Source organism: Varanus komodoensis, unplaced genomic scaffold (genome assembly GCF_004798865.1).
Source record: "Varanus komodoensis strain SLA01 unplaced genomic scaffold, ASM479886v1 scaffold10, whole genome shotgun sequence".
In the NCBI taxonomy this organism is placed as follows: domain Eukaryota; kingdom Metazoa; phylum Chordata; class Lepidosauria; order Squamata; family Varanidae; genus Varanus; species Varanus komodoensis.
In genome coordinates, this window is record NW_025335269.1 from 22587628 (window position 1) to 22607282 (window position 19655).

The 19655-nt window shown below is 41.6% G+C and overlaps 1 protein-coding gene across 4 annotated transcripts in view; it reads left to right on the forward strand.

Moving 5' to 3' along the window:
• The first annotated feature begins 783 nt into the window (after positions 1 to 783).
• Positions 784 to 19655, forward strand: part of LOC123016529 (caspase-14-like) — a 23958-nt gene continuing 5086 nt past the window's right edge. Inside the window, exons 1-7 of one of the 4 annotated variants that reach the window (XM_044417054.1) lie at positions 787 to 1624; positions 4592 to 4692; positions 5071 to 5223; positions 8326 to 8551; positions 9449 to 9559; positions 11404 to 11513; positions 15855 to 16335. In XM_044417054.1, coding sequence (XP_044272989.1) covers positions 1345 to 1624; positions 4592 to 4692; positions 5071 to 5223; positions 8326 to 8551; positions 9449 to 9559; positions 11404 to 11513; positions 15855 to 15929 — 1056 coding nt within the window. In that variant the 5' untranslated portion in view covers positions 787 to 1344 and the 3' untranslated portion in view covers positions 15930 to 16335. Of the gene's footprint in view, positions 1625 to 4591; positions 4693 to 5070; positions 5224 to 8325; positions 8552 to 9448; positions 9560 to 11403; positions 11514 to 12342; positions 13536 to 15854; positions 16336 to 19655 lie in introns of those variants that run through there. The other 3 variants (XM_044417038.1, XM_044417030.1, XM_044417047.1) reach the window with 3 other exon arrangements.

A 19655-nucleotide genomic window follows, 5' to 3' on the forward strand; every position in this document is an offset into this window, starting at 1 on the left:
TTAGAACTAATGGGAATTGTAGACCAAATATCTGGAGGGTCACAAATTGCCCATCCTTGCTAGTGTACAAGCACCTGTCTCTTCCGTAGCAAACAATATTGGCTGATCAGAGGGGCATCGCAGCCAAATTTAAACATTTATAGCAAGTCTCTTATTAATTGCAAGGCCACTGAACACAGAGGAAATAGGCTGGCTTGTATGCAGGGAGATTATGACAACTGGGGCAGTTTTAAAGGTTCAGGGCACAGTTCAGAAAATCCAGGGCTCATGCCCAAGTGGGCCTTTCCTACTGCCACTCATCAGGAATTTTCCACTTCAGCCACCAATATAACTTGCATAGTTAATCTTTTGTGCCTTGGTAGGAATGGCAAACCATTTCCTCTTTACACCAAGCAACACAATGTCTTCAACTAGTCCCACGCAGATTTGATATAGATGAGTGGACCAATGTTTGCTATCTTTTGAGTTCATTTTGGAGTCCACCTCCATCTTCTCAAGGCAGAACTGATGCTTGTCCATAGAAATTAACTGGGGGGAAAGCATAATTTAAGGCTACTGGCCTATATACATTTTCCATTTAACACAAAAGGGCTAACTTTGATTGATTGATTTATATCCTGCCTTTTTCCTACAAAGGGCTCAAGGCAGCTTACATCTCCTCCTCTATCTTATCCCCACAACAACCCTGTGAGGTAGATTGGGCTGAGAGTCTGTGACTGGCCCAGAGTCACCCAGTTGGCTCCATGGCCAAGCGGGGACTAGAACCCAGATCGTCTGAGTCCCAGTCCCACGCTCTTAACCACTGCACCACACTGGCTCTCACTTTGGAGCACAGGTTTGCAGCGTGGTTGTGATTTAGGACCAGCATGTCCAGTGGTTCAGCTAGACATGCACCTTGGGACAGAAGTCCAGGGGCTCTCAAAATCATCACTCAGAGATCAGCACAGGGGCATTACTAGGTACCAAGAAAGACAAAAAAGCAGGAATTTCATATGCTATTTTACATGCGCTCTAAAGTCTCTCTGTGTTTTGATAACCATGTCTGCTAAGGGCACCCTTATCTATAAAAAGGGATGTATGAAGGAGGAGAGGAGTGCGTATGATTTCAAGGGGAAATGACCCTCTGGCAGAAAGATTAAAGGGGTACACCAGAAGGTGAATCTCATGTGGGCAAAAAGGCAGAAAATGCCTCAAGGTTAAGCATAACAGCAAGTGGGGGTGGGGGGAGCAAAGAAAGACGGGAGGCTGACGATGTTTCCTACGAAACCGAAAGTATATGTGGACAGGCGGTATTTCAAAATCAGCGCAGGGGCATCCAGGACCCTGCAGGAGAAAGCTTAAGAAATGGAAAAGGAGAAGATCAAAGCTGCCTTGAGTGAATTAACAGATAAGGAAATCAAGAAACTGAAGTCCGACTTAAATGACTTTTCTAAAGAGGAAGAAAAAGAGGGGCACAGCAAGATCCCCTGGAATGTCCTGGAGCCACTGAGTACCCCCTATGAGCTGGCGGATCTCCTGATGCAGCATTATCCAGGTCGGGCTGGCAGGGTAACCGTGAAGTTGCTACGCAAATTGCCCTCCAATGAGGAGGCTAACAAGCTGGAGAACTGGCTTAATACTATCCGTAAGTATACGCGGGAAAGGGGGATGAGGGCGCTGCCATTAGGACGAAGGAGCAACGCCATGTTGGAGCTGCGGTTAGGGCTAGGGTTTCCAGAAGGAAAGCGCTCGCAGCGTTACTAAAAAAAACCCCGATGGCTCAGCGATGCCACCTTTCCTGCCGCAGATTCTCTGTGCACTTTTATTGCTTTTTTTTTTTTTTTTAGAGGGGTGGGGGTCGGGATTCCAGACAGCGCGCTCTTCCTCTCTTAACCATCCCGAGTTTTCCAACCGCTTTTTCTGCCTTTTTTTTAACTGCAGAAAATCCGTGGAAAGGGGAAAAAAGCCGGAATAGTTCCGCAGTGCTTTCCAAGCGTTAGAAGCTCTCTGCAATTTAGCCCGGCATGTTACCCATATAGGGTATGGGTACCCACGCTACCCATTTTCTTCACTTGCTTTGCCGGATGGGTAGAATGTCCTTCACAGCAACCGTCCACTTTTCCAGCCTCCCTTTCTGTGTGTCCCTAGATCTTCCACAAGGGGGCGCTGAGATAGAGCGCGAATTGCAAGCGATATCGCGAGCGACTCTTGGCGCCGTCTGGGGAAATATTGTATGGGGACTTGTAAGCAGGCTGCGTCCGCTGTGCGCGCCTGGTTCCTCGCGGAAGTTTGCGGGGCTTTTCAGAGCGGCGGCGTCCTCCAGGGACTTTCCACGGCTTACCAGTCATTTTCGTGCGAGGGCGAGTCAAAGCAAGGAAGGTGGGGCCTTACCCGTTACAGCAGAACAAACCACAGACGCTGAGATTACCACCAAATACTTAGTGGGGGGGTTTTTTGGTGGTTTCTGCAAAGTTTACATACCGCTCTTTTGTTATGTGCCTTCAAGTCGACTCCGACTTAGGCATGAAGGCCCTCCAACATGTCCGCCCTTGCACTCTGCAGCCAGTAGAATACCTGAGTTGTGAACCAGAAACAGGAGAGGGAGAAGACAATGCTAGAAATCCCAAATTGAAACTTTCAAAATCAGACCCTGACAATAAAGCTTAGACGTTCCTCTCTACAAAAGGAGCTTAAGACGTCCAGTTCAGGGTTTTGCTTTAGTGAATAATGTCAAGCAAAATGGTGAACTCTTGACTCCTGCAGGCAGTGTTCAAGCAGAAAAACCATTTTTGACTATTGGGAAGTTTAGCACCAGATATGTAAGTTAATAAAACATGAGACTTAGCAGTAATCTGTTGAGAGTGTTGTCAAATGTACGACATAAGTATGTTACTGACGGTACAATTAAAGGAGAAAGTCCTTGGGAGAAGCTTCAGATCTGCACAGCATCAGCTTGCTGGATCCCCTGCAGATGCCCGTGACTGAGGGATCACGAGTGTACAGTTAAATGCCTGCTGTAGAGAACCGCTCACTGCCAGTGCCCTTTCATCCAGGGGCAAGCACCATCCTGTGCCCCCCCCACCTTCTTAGCAACAACAAAAAATGGTAAGATGGAATGGTTGCTCCATATATTTCAATTGCTAGCACTGTGAGCTGTCCCTGTGGATGCTATCCTCCTATTTATTTATTTATTTATTTATATTTGTCGCATTTGTATGCTGCCCCATAGCCAGTGGCTCTCTGGGCAGCTCGCAGTGCAATATAAAAATACAAATAAAAATGAATAACAAATAATAGCCAAAAACATAAAATGTAATAGGATTGAAATACAATATAAATACAACTACAGAAATAGAACAGGAGGAAATATAAACACAATATAACCTATAACAACCACGAAAAAAATAAACCAGCAGCAAACCAATAGTTCAATCTAAAACCAGATACTATATAAAAAGGTCTTAACTTGGTGCCAAAAGCAAGATAAAGTGTTTGGCAGTCACAACTCCCTTGGAAAGGAATTCCAAAGGTGATATAAGGATGGAAGTAGCAGTCGGAAAACTCAGAAAGATTGCTTAAAAGTGAAACATCATTAAGTAACAACATTATGAGCCTTCTGCAATTGCACAATAAAGAGAACAGAGTAGAACAGCCTTTTCCAGCTGGTGCATTCCAGATGGGAATCGTGATCCAGTACGTGGTTAGGGGAGACTGCAGTGGAAGCATATATTCGATTATAATTACTTACTTTCAAATTGAGCAGCCATTATGAGGGTGAATGGTGAAGAAGCAAATATACGGACAGCATCAGTCACAGTAGGAGTGTTATCAAACCCAGAAACCTGCAAACCAGCTTTTTGCAAGCCAAGTGCAAAACTGAAGCTAAACTGCTATCAGCTGCTTGGTGTGCCTGCATTTTCCAGACCAAAATCCCAACTAAGCTGATGTTTATCTTCCACTTGATTAAGTCAGGTGGCAGGGAATGGTGAAATGACCATCAGTCCCGTCAGCCTGAGTTATCTTCTCCTTTGAAAATGGAACTGCAACAGCTTAAGAAGAAAAAGGTCCTTTTTTCCTATGCAAAACAGAAAATCAGACCTATAACATACAGCTCATCTTCTAGGAAAATGAGAAGGAAAGCCTGTGGGAGGAGATTTTGAAACCAAAATACAAGACTCACAAGAGACAGAGAGTTAGACATATATAATGTGATTTCAATTTTTGACTTGGACTAAAGAGATTCCCAGTATTCCCAGTTCTGGTTCCCACTCTTCCATGGAACTTGCTGGATGATTTGGAGCCAGTCACTGGCTCTTAGCCTGTTTGGCCTTACAGGGTTGTTGCATGGATGAATTGGAGAGGAGAAGGACCATATAAACTGCACCAAGTTCCTTGGAGGAAAATGGGCAGGATACAAATTTAATAAACCAACTCAGTCATGTTAGGTGCAGGATGAGATAGTCCTTTGCCTGATACAGTACAGCTTTTCTTGCTCTTAGGATTGTGTGAATGTCAAGCAATGCATGGACAGGCAATATGATGCAGAAGAACCAGATGGGCCTAGGTAATAACTAATAGTAGACTAACTGAACTGTGTCTTTTTGCCTTGTAGAGGACAAGGGAACAGACATTCCCAAGAAGACAGGGAAATCCAGCACTGAAAGCAAAACTAAGGGAGCCAGAAATCATGTTGACATCAGTGGACCTGATCTGGTAAATCAGGCCTGTCTGTTTCTCAGAATTGCATCATTTTTAGGGCCAGTTAAATTAGGGCAAAATCCTATGTTAGGTACCAATCTTGTTATTGGTTGATGTATTATATTGTAAGCTGTTCAGAGACGATCCGTGTTGGATGGAATAAAAATATCCATATTACAGGCCCATAGGACACAAAATACAAACAAATATGCATATATTAATATAACATTTGCTCTAAAATTTGGGTGCATGCGTTTTTAAAGGACCCTTTCTCATAAGGACACCCTTGTTTGTAAAACGAGCTGTACAGATAAGGGAATGGGGAGCATTTGACTCCAAATCTCAGGTAGAAAGATGTAGCACAATCTAAATGAAACTATTTTGCATTTTCAGGATTGCTATGATATGAAGCAAAAGCGTGTCGCTTTCTTGATGTGTATGAAAGTAGATAGACCTGGTGCAGAAATTGACTTTGAAATAATGAAAAAAATCTGTAAAACATTTGACTTTAAGACTCCTACAGAGTGCATAGATCCTTCTCTGAAAGTAAGTGTTTTGAAATTTTTAACTTGAAATGAAATGTATTTGTTCAGGATGAATTTTCTGTACCACAACAGTATCAGTGCAAAAAACCTGTTAAATCCTGAAGAAATAATTCACTAAGTATTCACATCAGAATAAAATTTAAAGCCCTCGCCACATAACACACTGTAAAACAAATCAGACTTTTAAAGCCACAAAGAATACAATAATAATTCATATACATTAACAACTCAATAATAATTTATATGTAGCACTTTCTCAGTTGCACCAATTAAAAATAAGCCTGTTATTTTCATATCTCCAAAGTCAAAACTGCTGTGACGCCTTACTTCCAGATAGGAGGGTGCTGGGTAGTTGATATGTGCAAGTCAGATGGAAATTACAAACAGACCTCTGCTATTCCATATGGACTAGCCACATTAGCCTAGAGTGGTATGGCTAAATATTATGCCATGCTTCCTGGTACCTTTGCTTCCATTTGTGCTTTAGTTCTGCAGCCACAGTGGGACTAAAGAAATTTCTGGGTTTGGCATAAGATGACATGACCAATCAGGTGTGCAAATGCATTGCATATATAAATGCCTGCTCTCCAAACTGTGTCGCATCAACGTTACATGCAGAAAGTTGACCCTGTTTGGATGAAACAATGGTGTTCAGTGGTAATGTGGGTTAATTAAACCAGGAATTGCAAGGATGCATGCCTGTAATGACCTATTAATGCCAACTCCAAGTTGTGGGGTAGCCAACTCCAAGCTAACAGACTTGGCATCTCATCAACCCATGCATTGCTGCTGGACCCCACCATTTTGTCCCAACAGAACCAGTAAAGCTGCAGCTGGAAGTGCAGTGTCACACACAGACTTGGGGCAAATACATGTGCTCATATGATAAAACAGTCCATGTTTTCATAAACACTACAGGAATAATACTGGTTGGTCTTAATTGATCATAGCCATGCACAGCATATATTTTTCAGTGGCTATCTATATAGAAGTCAGTAAATATATTCTTATATGAGGCATTATGATCTCATTGCTCTTTTGCTGTTGATAATCCTAACTTCCCAGAAGTGACATCTTCTACAGTGCAGAAAAAAGAAGAAAATATCCAGAAGGACATTATTAAATACATTAACACTGATGTAAAATAGAGATTCTAAAAGATACTTTCCTCCCAGTTCAGGACTGGGCAACCTGTGGCCTGGCCGTCCTCATGTCTGGGCCAAGAACATCTGTCATGCCTCACCAATCAGCTGTGCTGGCTAAGACTGATGGGAGCTAAAACATCTGGAAGGCTACAAGTTGCCCATCCCTACCCTAACTTAGTTTTCCAAATCTCTGTGGCAGGAATTTCCCAAAACGTTACTATGTGCTTCTGAAGGCTGGTATTGTGTATTTGCCCGGTCTTTTCATGAAATTTCATGGGAGAGTCCAGACAAGGCCATCTTTCATTTGCACCCTTCCTCTGTTTTCCCACTGATTCTTTTATAATTTAAAAAACAAAACAAAACACCAGAATTTGTTAATAAGGGAAAGATGGAAAAACTGCTCAAGTATTATTTGTTTGATAGTGCTAGGCTCCATCCATCCAGAAGGACCTGTAGAATTTATGATGCAGAATTCCTAAATGCATTCCAAATGTTTCTACCTATATCCTCCTGTAGCAGCCCCTGAAGACAGTCTGGTATTTAGCAGCGGACTCGGTTGCCCCAGGCAACATGGAGAGATACAAATATAAGCAGGCCGGCTAAGGGAGACCAAGGAAGGATGGGATGCTGCGCTCCCCCTATGCCAGGCCGCTGCATTTCTGTGTGTGCTGTGGAGGGAAGGACTTCTCTTCCTGCACTGAAATGAAGCAGGATGGTGGAGGAGCGATGGAGAACTCTGCCTAGACCCCAGCAGTTTTCACCAGCCACCTGTAAAGAGGAGCAGTTTCCACTTCAGCCAGTACCCTAATCCAGCAGGCTGCTGGGGAGGCACCAAGCCCTCCACCCTCTTCAGCCATCTTGCTGGGGTAGAAAGCTTTAAAAATCCTAGCCTGTTAAGTTTTTAGTATTAAACTGCAAAGGGGACTTTTCCCCCACCCTCTGCAACCAGCTGGGCTGGGAAACTTTCCTTTTAGCAGGCCAGCAAACATGTTTACAGGATAATAACTTTAGTGAGGATACCTACAAGTCTGGCACTGTCATCAGTATTTAATATTTAAAACTTACTGTGTTTTTTCTCATTGACAAATGGATTTTGACCATATGCTGTGTAAATCTACACAGGTTTACTCATAAAAAGGTCCCACTGTGTTCAGTAGGGCTTATTCTCAGGGAACTGGATGTGGAAATGCAGTCCAGTTATTGCAATTAGGTCACATAATATGGCCTGGTGACTCGAGCGGAGGACAAGCGGAGCCGCTTCCAGGGCCGGTGTCACGAGCAGTCTGCCTCCCAGCCTCCCAGAAAGGATGTCCTGGCAAGGGGAAGCCCAAGCTGGCCCTACTCATCAGCGACAGCAGAAGTAGCTGTGGCGGGTGGCTTGCGCCTCTCGTCCCACCAGGAAGACCACCAAGAGATTACCCCTAAGCCTGGCCTATGGTTTGCATGCATTTGCCTTATGTAGGACAGGAGGCCTTCCTGTCCTACATGAGGCATTTATCGTATGTTCAGGATTCCTGAGCAGGGAAGCTTGAGCACACACCATGTCTCTCCAGTTTGACTGCCATTTTTTTCAGAGCACTCAGCCATTTTGGTTTTTTCAGGAGGCTGTTATGTCACTATAGCCCCACTCCTACTGTGGTTATATAATAGAAAAGTAGGAAGGAAAAAGCTTGGATCTTAATTCTGCCGTGAAACCGGAAGTAGAGGCAGTGAGTAGTGCCCTCCTGTAGAAAAGTTCTAGATTTTGTAAGTCTGTTGCAATAGTATAACTTCAGGAAGCGGTGCCTGAATTTGCTTGCCTTTCTTTCCCCACCCCAAACCCTCTTTCTCCATGTGTCTTGTCTACCTATGAGCCTATGAGATGATATTTTCTAACCGTTTAGTCTCTGTACAGCACTCAGCAAAACAGTAGGCACTTTATAAGTGATAGATAAGAACAACATTGATTTCTTTAACAGGACTTAAAGAAAAAACTACAAGATTTCAGGGAAACAATCAACAATTCAGATGAGGAAATCAGCTGCTGTTTGATTTCCCTTATGGGCCATGGAAAGTTAGATGACCACATCTGCCTCAAAGACGTCCCAATCTCTCTTGCAGAAGTATTCTCATTTTTCAACAATAAGGAATTCCCAAAGCTCAGGCGAAAGCCTAAAATATTTATAATTCAAAGCTGCAGAGGATGTGAGTAGATCTCTAAAATTAATCCAATCTTCTTAAATATAAAAGCCAATTCTGTGGCTTTTCTCTTTCATCACTCTACTTCTGGTGCTAGCTGCACTAGCAGGCACATGATGTGAACAGAACAGGAAATTTGTCTCTCGTCATGGAAGGGTGAGGTCAGCAAACCAATGCCTTGAGACAGATGCAGCTGCCAACCCTACAGAAAAGATGGAGTGGAGCAGAAAGTGTCTAAGAATTTCTGTTGAAGGGCAGGATAGAAATCTGTGTAATAAACAGAGACTTTTGGCAATGCTTTTGTACATTGCCTGACATGGCACAGCCCTCCACATTTTTGGCACTTCCCACCACTGCTATAAACATGAGTTTACAAGAAGGAAGCCCAATATGACATTCAAGCAGCTGCCTTTTGAGTGCCTCAGCCCAAAACAGTATAACCCATATCTACATCAATAATATATCTGCAACAGATTTCTACTGAGACTGCTTTAAAATTGGACTTCCCCAGAGACCTCTAAGGGTGGGTGTGGATGCATTGTTCCTTAATGAAAGAAAACTAGCAATTACTTGTGGGATGTTAAAGTACCTTTTACATGATAGAAGCCCCATTTGGGGCTTTAATCTCACTGAAACAGGCAATTATCCTACAAAAGCTGTGGGGGTTGATTGCAGACAGCTTTGTTCCTGGACCTTCTATAACATCCTGCCAGCTTCATCTGGTGATGCAGCTTCACTGCTGTGAGCAAAACAACAGTTTAGGTACTGAACCCACCCATGTAATTACAATTTTCACCCAGAATCCAAGCTAGACCTTCTGTTATTTTGATATTTGCATTTCTTTTTTTTTTAATCAACTATCACATTGCATTATTGAAAGCTTTCATTCTCTCATAACAACAGCAAACAGAGACTATGGAGTCGAAGCAGATGATCAGGCTATGGTATCCGATATGATAAATCAAAAGCTGCCCACAGCCAGTGACTACTTCATTGTCTATTCATCTCAACCAGGTAAGAATAAGTCAAATATTCCTGCAGGTGAACATCTAAATTAAATCCAGTGAAATTAATGGGATAAATACAATGGATAGAATGCAGAACAAGTTAGTTACGACTGTATTCGGATTCATTGCCTTCAACAATACTACAACCTTGTACCCAGACCTACCTGTGACTAAGCCTCCTTGGCTTCAGTGAGACTTACTTCTGAGCAAACATTTTTTATTTATTTTTTTTATTTATTAAAACATTTTTATGCCGCCCCATTCGCCGAAGCATGTGTAGAATTGAACTGTCTGGCACAATTAACATAAGCAAGATTGCTGAATGAGACATTTATCATGTACTTGTTTTTCCCTATTCATGGTTGTTTACTTATTCTTTAGACAGTGATGTAACCCTCCATTTTTGCTTCTGTCTTTAACTAGTACTCTTACAGAAAGGTTTATTAGAGCAGGGAAGCGACAACATGCAATCATGAATGTGAAAGAAAGTGGGATTTCCTCTTGTTCATTTGAGCTATTCTACTGTGCTGCTATAGAGATTATATAGCAAAAAGGCAGGAAAGAAGCTCTCCCTTGTGTCCTTCCCCATTCCCGGTTCTTCTAAGAAACTGATTAATAACAGGCTTTTGTAGAAAACCTCAGGGGCCAACTGCTGGGTGAAGGCTCTGGGTTTATCTATGGTGAGGTATTAAAAAGCAGCAATAAGGAAAAAAAAGTCCACAAGATAAACTGCAATGTAAGTACACTGACAAATATTTAAATAGTTTATTCTGCTTCCAGTATCTTTTGAGATATCAGTGAAAGGTGAGGAAGCAAATAAGAGCTCAGAAAACATATCCTGTGCACCTGAAGTTTTACTAAATTTTCTTGTGAGATTTCACCTGGTGTTATTTACAGAGCAATTCTTTGGATTCCCAACTCCAAGGTCAAAACATTGCTTAAGCTGGAGCTGGGATCTGTTTGCAGCTGTTGCAGCAAGAGCAGTCTTGGAGAAGGGTTTTCTAAGGGCAAGGAGGTGAGAAAGATCCAAAGTGCTGCTGGAGCTAGACGGTTGCAACTGTGGCCAAAAAACAAAGAAAGAAACAACATTTATGCATATTATGGATGCATTTTAAAAAGTTTGCTAACTACTTGCAGCCCCCGCTCTGTGTCACCTGGGCATTTTGAAGGGATTTGTCAGTGGCGGTCCAAAGACTAGCTGTTAATCCGGTTTTTGTGATCTTCAGAAAAGAAAAAAAGCAAGGAGGAAGTTGGAAGGAGTAAAATGTCTAGTGATCACTGTGTGGGACACTCGTTCAGTGCCAGGTGCTTCAAAGCGCCACCTGGGCATTAGCATGGCTTGGCAAGAGCAACAACAGGGTTTTACTTCTCTTGCTAACAAGCTCGCTGGCCAGTTCCTGCAGACACAACGCAGTTGGTTGTCTAGGGTTGGATGATGAAACAGTCCACTGTGGGTCTAGTAACCCCAGTCAGGGTGGCTTGTTGTCCATAAACAAGCACCCTGTGGAAAATGGCCCTGGTCCACACGACACGACATCCTGCCATTAATGGATTTACCATAATGGGCAAACGCAGAATGAGGGCCTTACAATTGCCCATTTATAGAACACTTTAGCACTTGAACCACACTGTGGTGAGATGTATTTCCAAAACAATTAAATTAAAAAGTATATAGCTGCCTCTTGTTTGTGTGCTTAGAACACAAATGCTGTATTAGACCCAGGTTGAGGATCTTTAAGCTTTACAGTACTACTGTTAACATGAACAGAATCTGAGTGGGGGTAATAAACAAAAAAGGATTTAATTGCATAGCCTTCTCAAAATGAGCTAGCTTGATTTTCTCATTACCAGGATTCATAGCAATCCGTGATAAATACCATGGATCACCAATGATTACAACAATGGACGAAGTGTTTGCTGATCATGGTATGCAATGGCATATTGGGGATCTTTTTACTAAGGTAAGCCTACTAAGGGAAACCTGCAAATTATAGTACTAGTCCTCTGCTTTTCCCCAGTAGCACATTGGACCCCTTCTGACCTGAGGGGCTCCTCTTCCGGTGTCACATCTCTTTGCCTGATGATACTGTCCATGGGGTTTTCATGGCAAAGATACTGGAGTGGGTTCCCATTTCCTTCTCCAGTGGATCACGTTTTGTCAGTGCTCTCTGCTATGACCTGTCCGTCTTGGGTGGCCCTGCACGGCATAGCTCATAGCTTCATTGCGCTACACAAGTCCCTTGGTAATGGCAAATCCTCCATGCAGGGGATTTATGATTTTAACGCACACTAAATGACTTAGGGCACAATCCTAAGCCATCCTGTTCTGACTGGTCAATGCAGGGACTTGCAAGCCTTGGCAACCCCACCTGGCCAATCCTGCTGCCACACACTGCTCCATCAAGCCCTGTTTGGAGCATGTGGAGGCAGTGTGTTGTGGCGCCAGTAGGGTCCACCATGGGCCATTCCCTCCAGCTCCAAGTGGGCCATCGGGCCAGCGTGGGACAGACCATGGTAACGCTGCCCCCTGATGGGGTGAGGAAGGGGCACATTGTGCTCAGCCTTCGTGAACACAAGCCCAAGCCCAGGGCATCTCCAGCACTACTGCTGAGCATGTGCAATGGCAGGCCGTCCAGGGGAAGAGCCCGATTCTGCTTGGCCTCCTCAAGAGGAAGCCAAGGAGAATGTGGCTCATCCAGCCACCGGTGGGATCAACCGTGAGAGAGATCTCACAGTCAGCTCACAGCAGGGAACTTCTACTCACATTTCAAAACCTTTACTTATGTTTAGGTCAACAGGAAGATGACAGAAGAAGAATTTCTGTTCACAAATGAAAATAAACCTGTGAAAGTCTCCATAGTAATGGAATCTACTCTGACCAAAGCAGTTTATCTTGCACCAAATTAATCTGGTTCTATCCAAGCCATCTTCTGTCCAATGTTGCAGACACGTCTTTTTGTCCAAAGTACACGTTTTTTAACTAAAGTACAATATATCAACTGTGCCTTTCCTTTTGCTAAATCTTAGGATGTGATTAGAGTGTAATTCCACCAGATGTGGACACAGAGGGGCCAAATTAGTGTCAGTTCACAACATCCTTAAGGTGATTCAGATTTTATGTCCATGCAATAAGTGTTAGGCAACACCTTTTAAGTTACCTATTATCTGGACTTTCTAGAGAACTCTGTAATATATCTGGAACATAGGTCCGATGCAATCCGTCTGGAGGAGGACCTGTGCTGCTGAGGGAACACGGCAGGGCAGGAAAGCAGGGCAAGGTGCTGGCACTGCAGCTGCAGGAAGACCTATGTTGCTGAGGCCAGTTCTGGAGGGAAGAGCTTGCTCTTATGTAGCACCCAGCTGGCTCCATGGCTGAGCCCAGTCCTGTGCTCTTAACCACTGCACCACATTGACTCTTATGCCACAGGAATCTCCATTAGTAGCAACAGAAACTTTCTTCCGAGGCTAACAGGAACTTCAGGATGGTAAGTGCTTACATACAGCTACCAACAATGTCCCTTTCCATATACACCTGCCCTAACTTTGAGATATTCTGCTGAGATCCATTTCTGGGAGCCCTCTCCAAAAAAGGTTAGAAGAATGGCTAGAAGGGAAGGGCCTTTTCTATGGTAGCACCCCAACTCTGGAACCTGCTCCCCAGAGAGGTGTGCCCGGTGCCAGCGCTTTATTCATTTCAGCACCAGGCCAGAACCGTTTTATTTACCCAGTATTTTAATGGCTGAATGATTTTATTATATAATAGTGAATGGCTTTTACTATATATTTTTCTATATTGGAATTTTTTTATGCTGTGCTATTATGATATTGGTTTTTTGGTAAGCTGTCTGGTATACAAGACAAGGTAAAAATGTTTTAAATAAATCTTTACTGCTACACATAAAATGCTTTTGTGCAATTAGCATAACATATCTCTAACCCTTAATCATGTTTTGGCAATAAAATATATGTTTCTATTATCTTTACTAATGTGTTGCTTTAAAAGGACTATTTTTCTCTGTATATTAAAAAAAACAAATATAATCCTACAATGCTATAACGCTGTACAAAATTAGGGATATGTTCCAGTAATTAACAGTAGTTATATATTTTTCCAGTATAACCTTTCCCCCTTAATTATCCTTAGTAATATTTAAGTAGATTATAATATAAAATATATTGTATATAAAATATTTTTCATGGAAACTTACAAAATTCATGTTGAGAACTGTGCCCAGTAAGTTAGACTATGTGTTAAAAGTTATTCTTGAAAGTTATCATCATGGACCCACATTTCCTAACTATGATTAACTGCCATGCACAGCAGATTGAAACATTTGATGGTTAACAATGAGTTTTATACAAATTGGATTGATGTAACGCTATTATACTGTTAGGAGATTTTGAACATACATTAAATTATTTCCATGTCCATATGCACTAAAACATCTTCAAAACAATACAGCATTTTAATAATGATAATACAATAATAATAAAATGAGTACAGGTTCAGAAGAGAGAGCAAGAGAATCTGTATTTATTTGTGAAGGTATGCAGTACAGTTCTTAAGGCAGTTTAGATAGAAATACAGAAAAATAGTAATGAGATTATTAAAGATTAACACGTCTTGAGCTAACATTAAACCTAACATTAACTTGATGATAATGAATATTGAACTGGTGTTGGAGGCATGATTACAAACCAAATATAGTACAAAGTTACAGAAGGCAACACAAACTCCATGTGATTTAAAACACACTGGCTTGGAAATGGTAGTGTCCGTGGTAGTTCTGTCACCACTATGGAACTATTTATGATAAGATGTATCAGCTGGAACTAATTCCAACTTTGCTGCTTGCTGCTCTTTCCTACTTCCTTCCCTTTCCCTCCTTCTAGCCTTTCCTTCTTCCCTTCCTATTCTTCCCTGTCTTCCTCCTTCCTTCCTTCCTTCCTTCCTTCCTTCCTTCCTTCCTTCCTTCCTTCCTCTCCTCACTGCTTGCCACCTGCCTGCTCACCACCTGTGGCCTGCAGGCACCTGCTTGCTGCCCAAGGAGGATGTGGCAGGATTTCCGGGTTTGTAAGTAGGGGTTGGTTTTAACTCAGATGTTCCTAAGTGGGGAACTGGGTGTCCATTAAGTTGTATTACTGCAACTTCCTTTCTCCAAGCATGTCTAACAAAGATCAGCATTCCCATTATGTCAGGCTTACTCCAAGAATTCTGGCACAGTCCTTAATTTCCACTGCTAGGCAGATGCAGCTGCTAGTGCTAAGTCAGAAGCCATCAGTGGGAGCAGCTTCTTATAACTGAAATGGGATGCAAACAATTCTTGTGCTCTCAAGCATTGCTTTTGAGATTTAGGGGACCCCAGAGATAATTTGGAGGGGATATAAGGGTCTTTGGAGGGAAGGAAGAGGGAATTTCACATTACAGAAGTAGAAGCCCATTCATTGGTTTTGCCAAGTACACATTCATATTTGTGTTAGTATCCTCAGTTAAAGTCTACAAAATCATTTTAAAACATCTAAGTGTGACCTTATGCATGTCTACTCAGAAGTGATTTAATAAATTATTTCAGTAACAGTACCCCAATATCTGGAAACATTTGGAGTACTGCAACATCCTAGTTAAAAGCTAGGATCGAACACAGAACATTTCCAGCAGCCAAACTGATCTGCCCAGGATATCCTATTCAGTTTTCATGGTATAAGATACCATCTGTGTAGCATCTACATTATGGTTTCCTTTCAGCTTCCTTTCAGACTCCTCCTCCGCCCCCAACATGAAATTTATTTATTTAACAGGAACATGCCAAGAGTGCCCTCTATGACCTCTTCTGTTCTTGTACTGGAAATTTTAGCAATAAAAATAAGACAAGATCCCAAAATTTAAAGGCTTAAATGTAGATGGAGAAGAATACAAAATGAAATGCTATGCTGATTACATAGTCTTGACCATTTTAAATCCATATCAATCTATACAATATATAATAGACCTAATTGAAAAATTTGGACTTTATTCAGACTATAATGTCAATTAGAAGAAAACAAAAATTATAATAAAGTTTGCAATTAAACAGGAAGAGGAAAGTATAAAAAGACTTCAATATGTGAAATAACTTCAAATCTGGTCAAATATTTAGGAATAAACATAACTGGACATAATGACATATTATTTCAAGATAACTGTAAAACAACATGAAGATTCAAAAAGATCTATAAAAATGGACTAAATTAAAAGTATCATGGTTGGGAAGGATGTCTATTATAAAAATGAATGTACAATAAAAATGATTTTTCTATTTCAGATTATATCAATTTCTATACCAGGAAAAACTCCAAGAGTGGCAAAGACAATTGAGCATTTTTATTTGGAATGGTAAAAAACCAAGAATTAGATTTAAAATTCTTCAAGATGAAAAAGGGAGGCAAGGTCTCACAGTACCTAATTTAAAGCTATATTATTATGCAGCAGGCTTAGTTTGGATTTCAGACTGGATACTAAATTTTAATGTTAGTGAAGATGGAAATAGCAGATCTTGAAGGAATACACAATTATTTATGGGCCAAAAAGTCAGTTAAGAACGTCTTGACATCAAACAATAATCATGTACTAGGAGATGGCTTAATAAAAATTTGGTATTCTATAAGAAAAAGAATTAGTCCTCCGATTTCTCCTTTGATGTCTCCAGTTGAAGCATATGGAAAGTATTTAAGGAAAAACAATTATCTTGTACCCTATGGGGATATGACTAATCAACAAGGACAAGTTGAGTCTTGGCAACAACTAAAAGATGAAGGGAAAATATTTTTATAGAATATAAAATATAGAAGTACCAATTGGTTTCAAGACTGAAAAGGGAAATCCAATCAGGGAAAGGTACTGTAAAAGACCTGACAAAATTTGAAAAGCTGATTATGCAACAAAAGGATCATATTTTAGGAAGATTTTACAAGCAATTACTTCAATTTGACACTGAAACTCAGCAGGTTAAGAAATGTATGATAATTTGGATGCAGAACCTTGGAGAAGATAATTCTCCCTGCCAATGGGAAGTTTTACGGAAGAAAGGTATTTATTTCACAGCCAGTCAAGCATTAAGAGAAAACTGGTATAAGAAATTTTTTTGGTGGTACATTACCCTGAAAGATATAGAAAAAATGGACAAGAATTGTAATGGAAAATGTTGGAAGTGTAAAAAAGTAGGTGGAACTTTCTACCGTACATGGTAGACTTGAGAGAAAATTTAAAGATTTTGGAAGTTGATACCTGCAGAAATACAGACAACCTTTAAAATCAACTTTCCTATGAGTCCTAAGAATATGCTTCTGAATATAATGCCAGAGATTTTTTCAAAGAATATGTCAGTTATTTAAATATATGACAACTGCAGCAAGAATTACAATTGCTTCCAAATGGAAAACAGCAGAATGCCCAACAATTAAAGATTGGAAAAATAAGTTGGCTGAGTACACAGTGCTGGCAAAATTAACTAATTATGTAAGCAGAAAGTCAATTGAAGAATTTAATGATAAATGGAAATTCTATGATATACAGTTTAATTAATATAGATCAAAGAGAAGCTCAACAAATATTGTTATAATTGTCTTGAAGTGATGGGTAAATGGTTTCAAGCTTCAACAAATTACTGACAGAAAGATTAAAAAATTGGGCTTTTTTGAGAATTTGCGGGTTATGAATGTATATTTGTGTACGATCCCTTGGCATTCTTATTTTTCTTTTCCATTTTTTTTCTTTTCTGTACTTTATTTCTTTTCAGAAAAAAAAAGACTTTCAACATGGATTCTTGATCAGATCAGAAACCCACATTAAGTCTAAAGGTGCTCCTACAGTGTCAGACTTTCAGCAGGCATATTATGGGAGAGAGTGTTCATTTTGTCCTGACACAATCACTTAGATTCTATATTATTACTATTGATTAATTCTGTTTGTTTCCACACTTAGCTGAGTATTCAGAAGCTCCCACCAACCACAGCTTCCCCATGAATATGCACCACAGGTGTACAGCCTTCCAGATGCTTGGCCTACATCTTTTCTTAGCTTTCACTGTGCTGGCTAGTGCTGATATGAACTGCAGTGAACTGATCTTTTCCAGTCAGGTAATCCAGGACACCTGTCTGCAGCCTTGGAACGGGTTCAAATAATCACCTGGAGACAAGAGCAGGCTATGTGTGTACCACAGCCTATTCACCACCCCACTACTTGGTGGGTGTTTTGCTTTCACCAGGCATGGCTTAAGGACTTAAGGAAAAGCCATTTTTATTTTCTCACAATGGGTAGCAGCACAGAGGTCAGGATTTCAGGCACAAAACTGCAAAAGTTTGGCATACACTGAGAAATAATGTGGGATGCTTAGCGTTTGCCATATTGGTATGGCATTTTCATGCATTTAGTGGCTGCACAGAACTTGGGATCTGTGCCACTAAACAGCACAGGACCAGCACAAAACTTCAGCATAGTTCTGGAGGTGGCAGGAATTCCTCCCATGCAAGTGAGCAGAGCAGTCTTCCTCAACCCACTGCCCTCCAAATAGACAGGACTGAAAATCCCATCATACTCCCAGTGCTGGCTGGGAATGTTATGAATGTTTCCCCAGGGTTAGCTTGGGATGTTGCTGTCCCCAGTGCAACCAAGTAGGTTCTTCTGCTGGCATCACCTGGTGTCCTTGGGAAGTGGTGGTGCTCATGCAACTTCTGGGTGGGTGGACTTCCCAACGGAGGCACTCATGCAGTCGCCACTGTCAGTGCCCTCCAGTGGGGGGGGGGGTCCTCTCTGGAGGATGTTGGTGGTGATTACAGCAGTGTAAGAGTAGCTGCCACTACTGGGCAGTCAACAAGCACACCACCCAGGTGGGAGGCAGCAGGCATCTGCGTTAGCCTTGGCAGGCCCTTCCGAGGGCTCAGACATTGATAACTGCCTGCTGATCCCAACTCCCAGTGCTGATCCTGAGAGACTTACTGATGCTCACTTCTGAATAGACTCATACAGGAACACCTTGTTAGACTGCAATTCTAGGCACATTTATGTGGAATTCAGTATGACTTAGTTCCCAATAAGCAGAGGGGGAAAGAAAAGAGAAATGGAAAACAAATTTTATTTATTTATTTTTTTAAGCCCATTACCGCTTCATGGATCACTGCCTTGTCGTGGCAAAGGGGCTTGCGTAGCTCAATGAAGCTATGAGCTATGCCGTGCAGGGCCACCCAAGACGGACAGGTAATAGCAGAGAGCTCTGACAAAACATGATCCACTGGAGAAGGAAATGGCAACCCACTCCAGTATCTTTGCCATGAAAACCCCATGGACGGTACCAAAAGGCAAAAAGATATGAGGCCGGAAGATGAGCTGCTCAGGTCGGAAGGTGTACAGTATGCTACTGGGGAAGAGCAGAGGGCTAGTACTAGTAGCGCCTGAAAGAATGAAGCGACTGGGTCAAAGCTGAAAGGACACTCAGTTGCCGATGTATCTGGAGGTGAAAGGAAAGTCTGATGCTGCAAAGATCTATACTCCACAGGACCCTGGAATGTAAGATCCATGAATCAAGGCAAGCTAGATATGGTCAAACAAGACATGACAAGACTGAACATTGACATCTTAGGAATCAGTGAACTAAAATGGACAGGAATGGGTGAATTTAATTCAGATGACCATCAGGTATACTATTGTGGGCAAGAATCTTTCAGAAGAAATGGAGTAGCTTTCATAGTCAATAAAAAAGTAGGAAAAGCAGTACTGGGATACAATGTCCAAAATGATGGAATGATCTCAGTTCAAATCCAAGGAAAACCATTCAACATCACAATAGTCCAAGTCTGCTCCAACCACTGGTGCTGAAGAGGCTGAAGTTGACCGATTCTGTGAAGGCCTACAACACCTTCTAGAATTAACTCCAAAAAATGATGTCCTTATCATCATGGGGGATTGGAATGCTAAAGTAGGAAGCCAAAAGATTTCTGGAATAACAGGCAAGTTTGGCCTTGGAGTACAAAATGAAGCAGGGCACAGGCTGATAGAATTTTGTCAAGAGAATATGATGGTCATAGCAAACACTCTTTTCCAACAACCCAAGAGATGACTCTACACATGG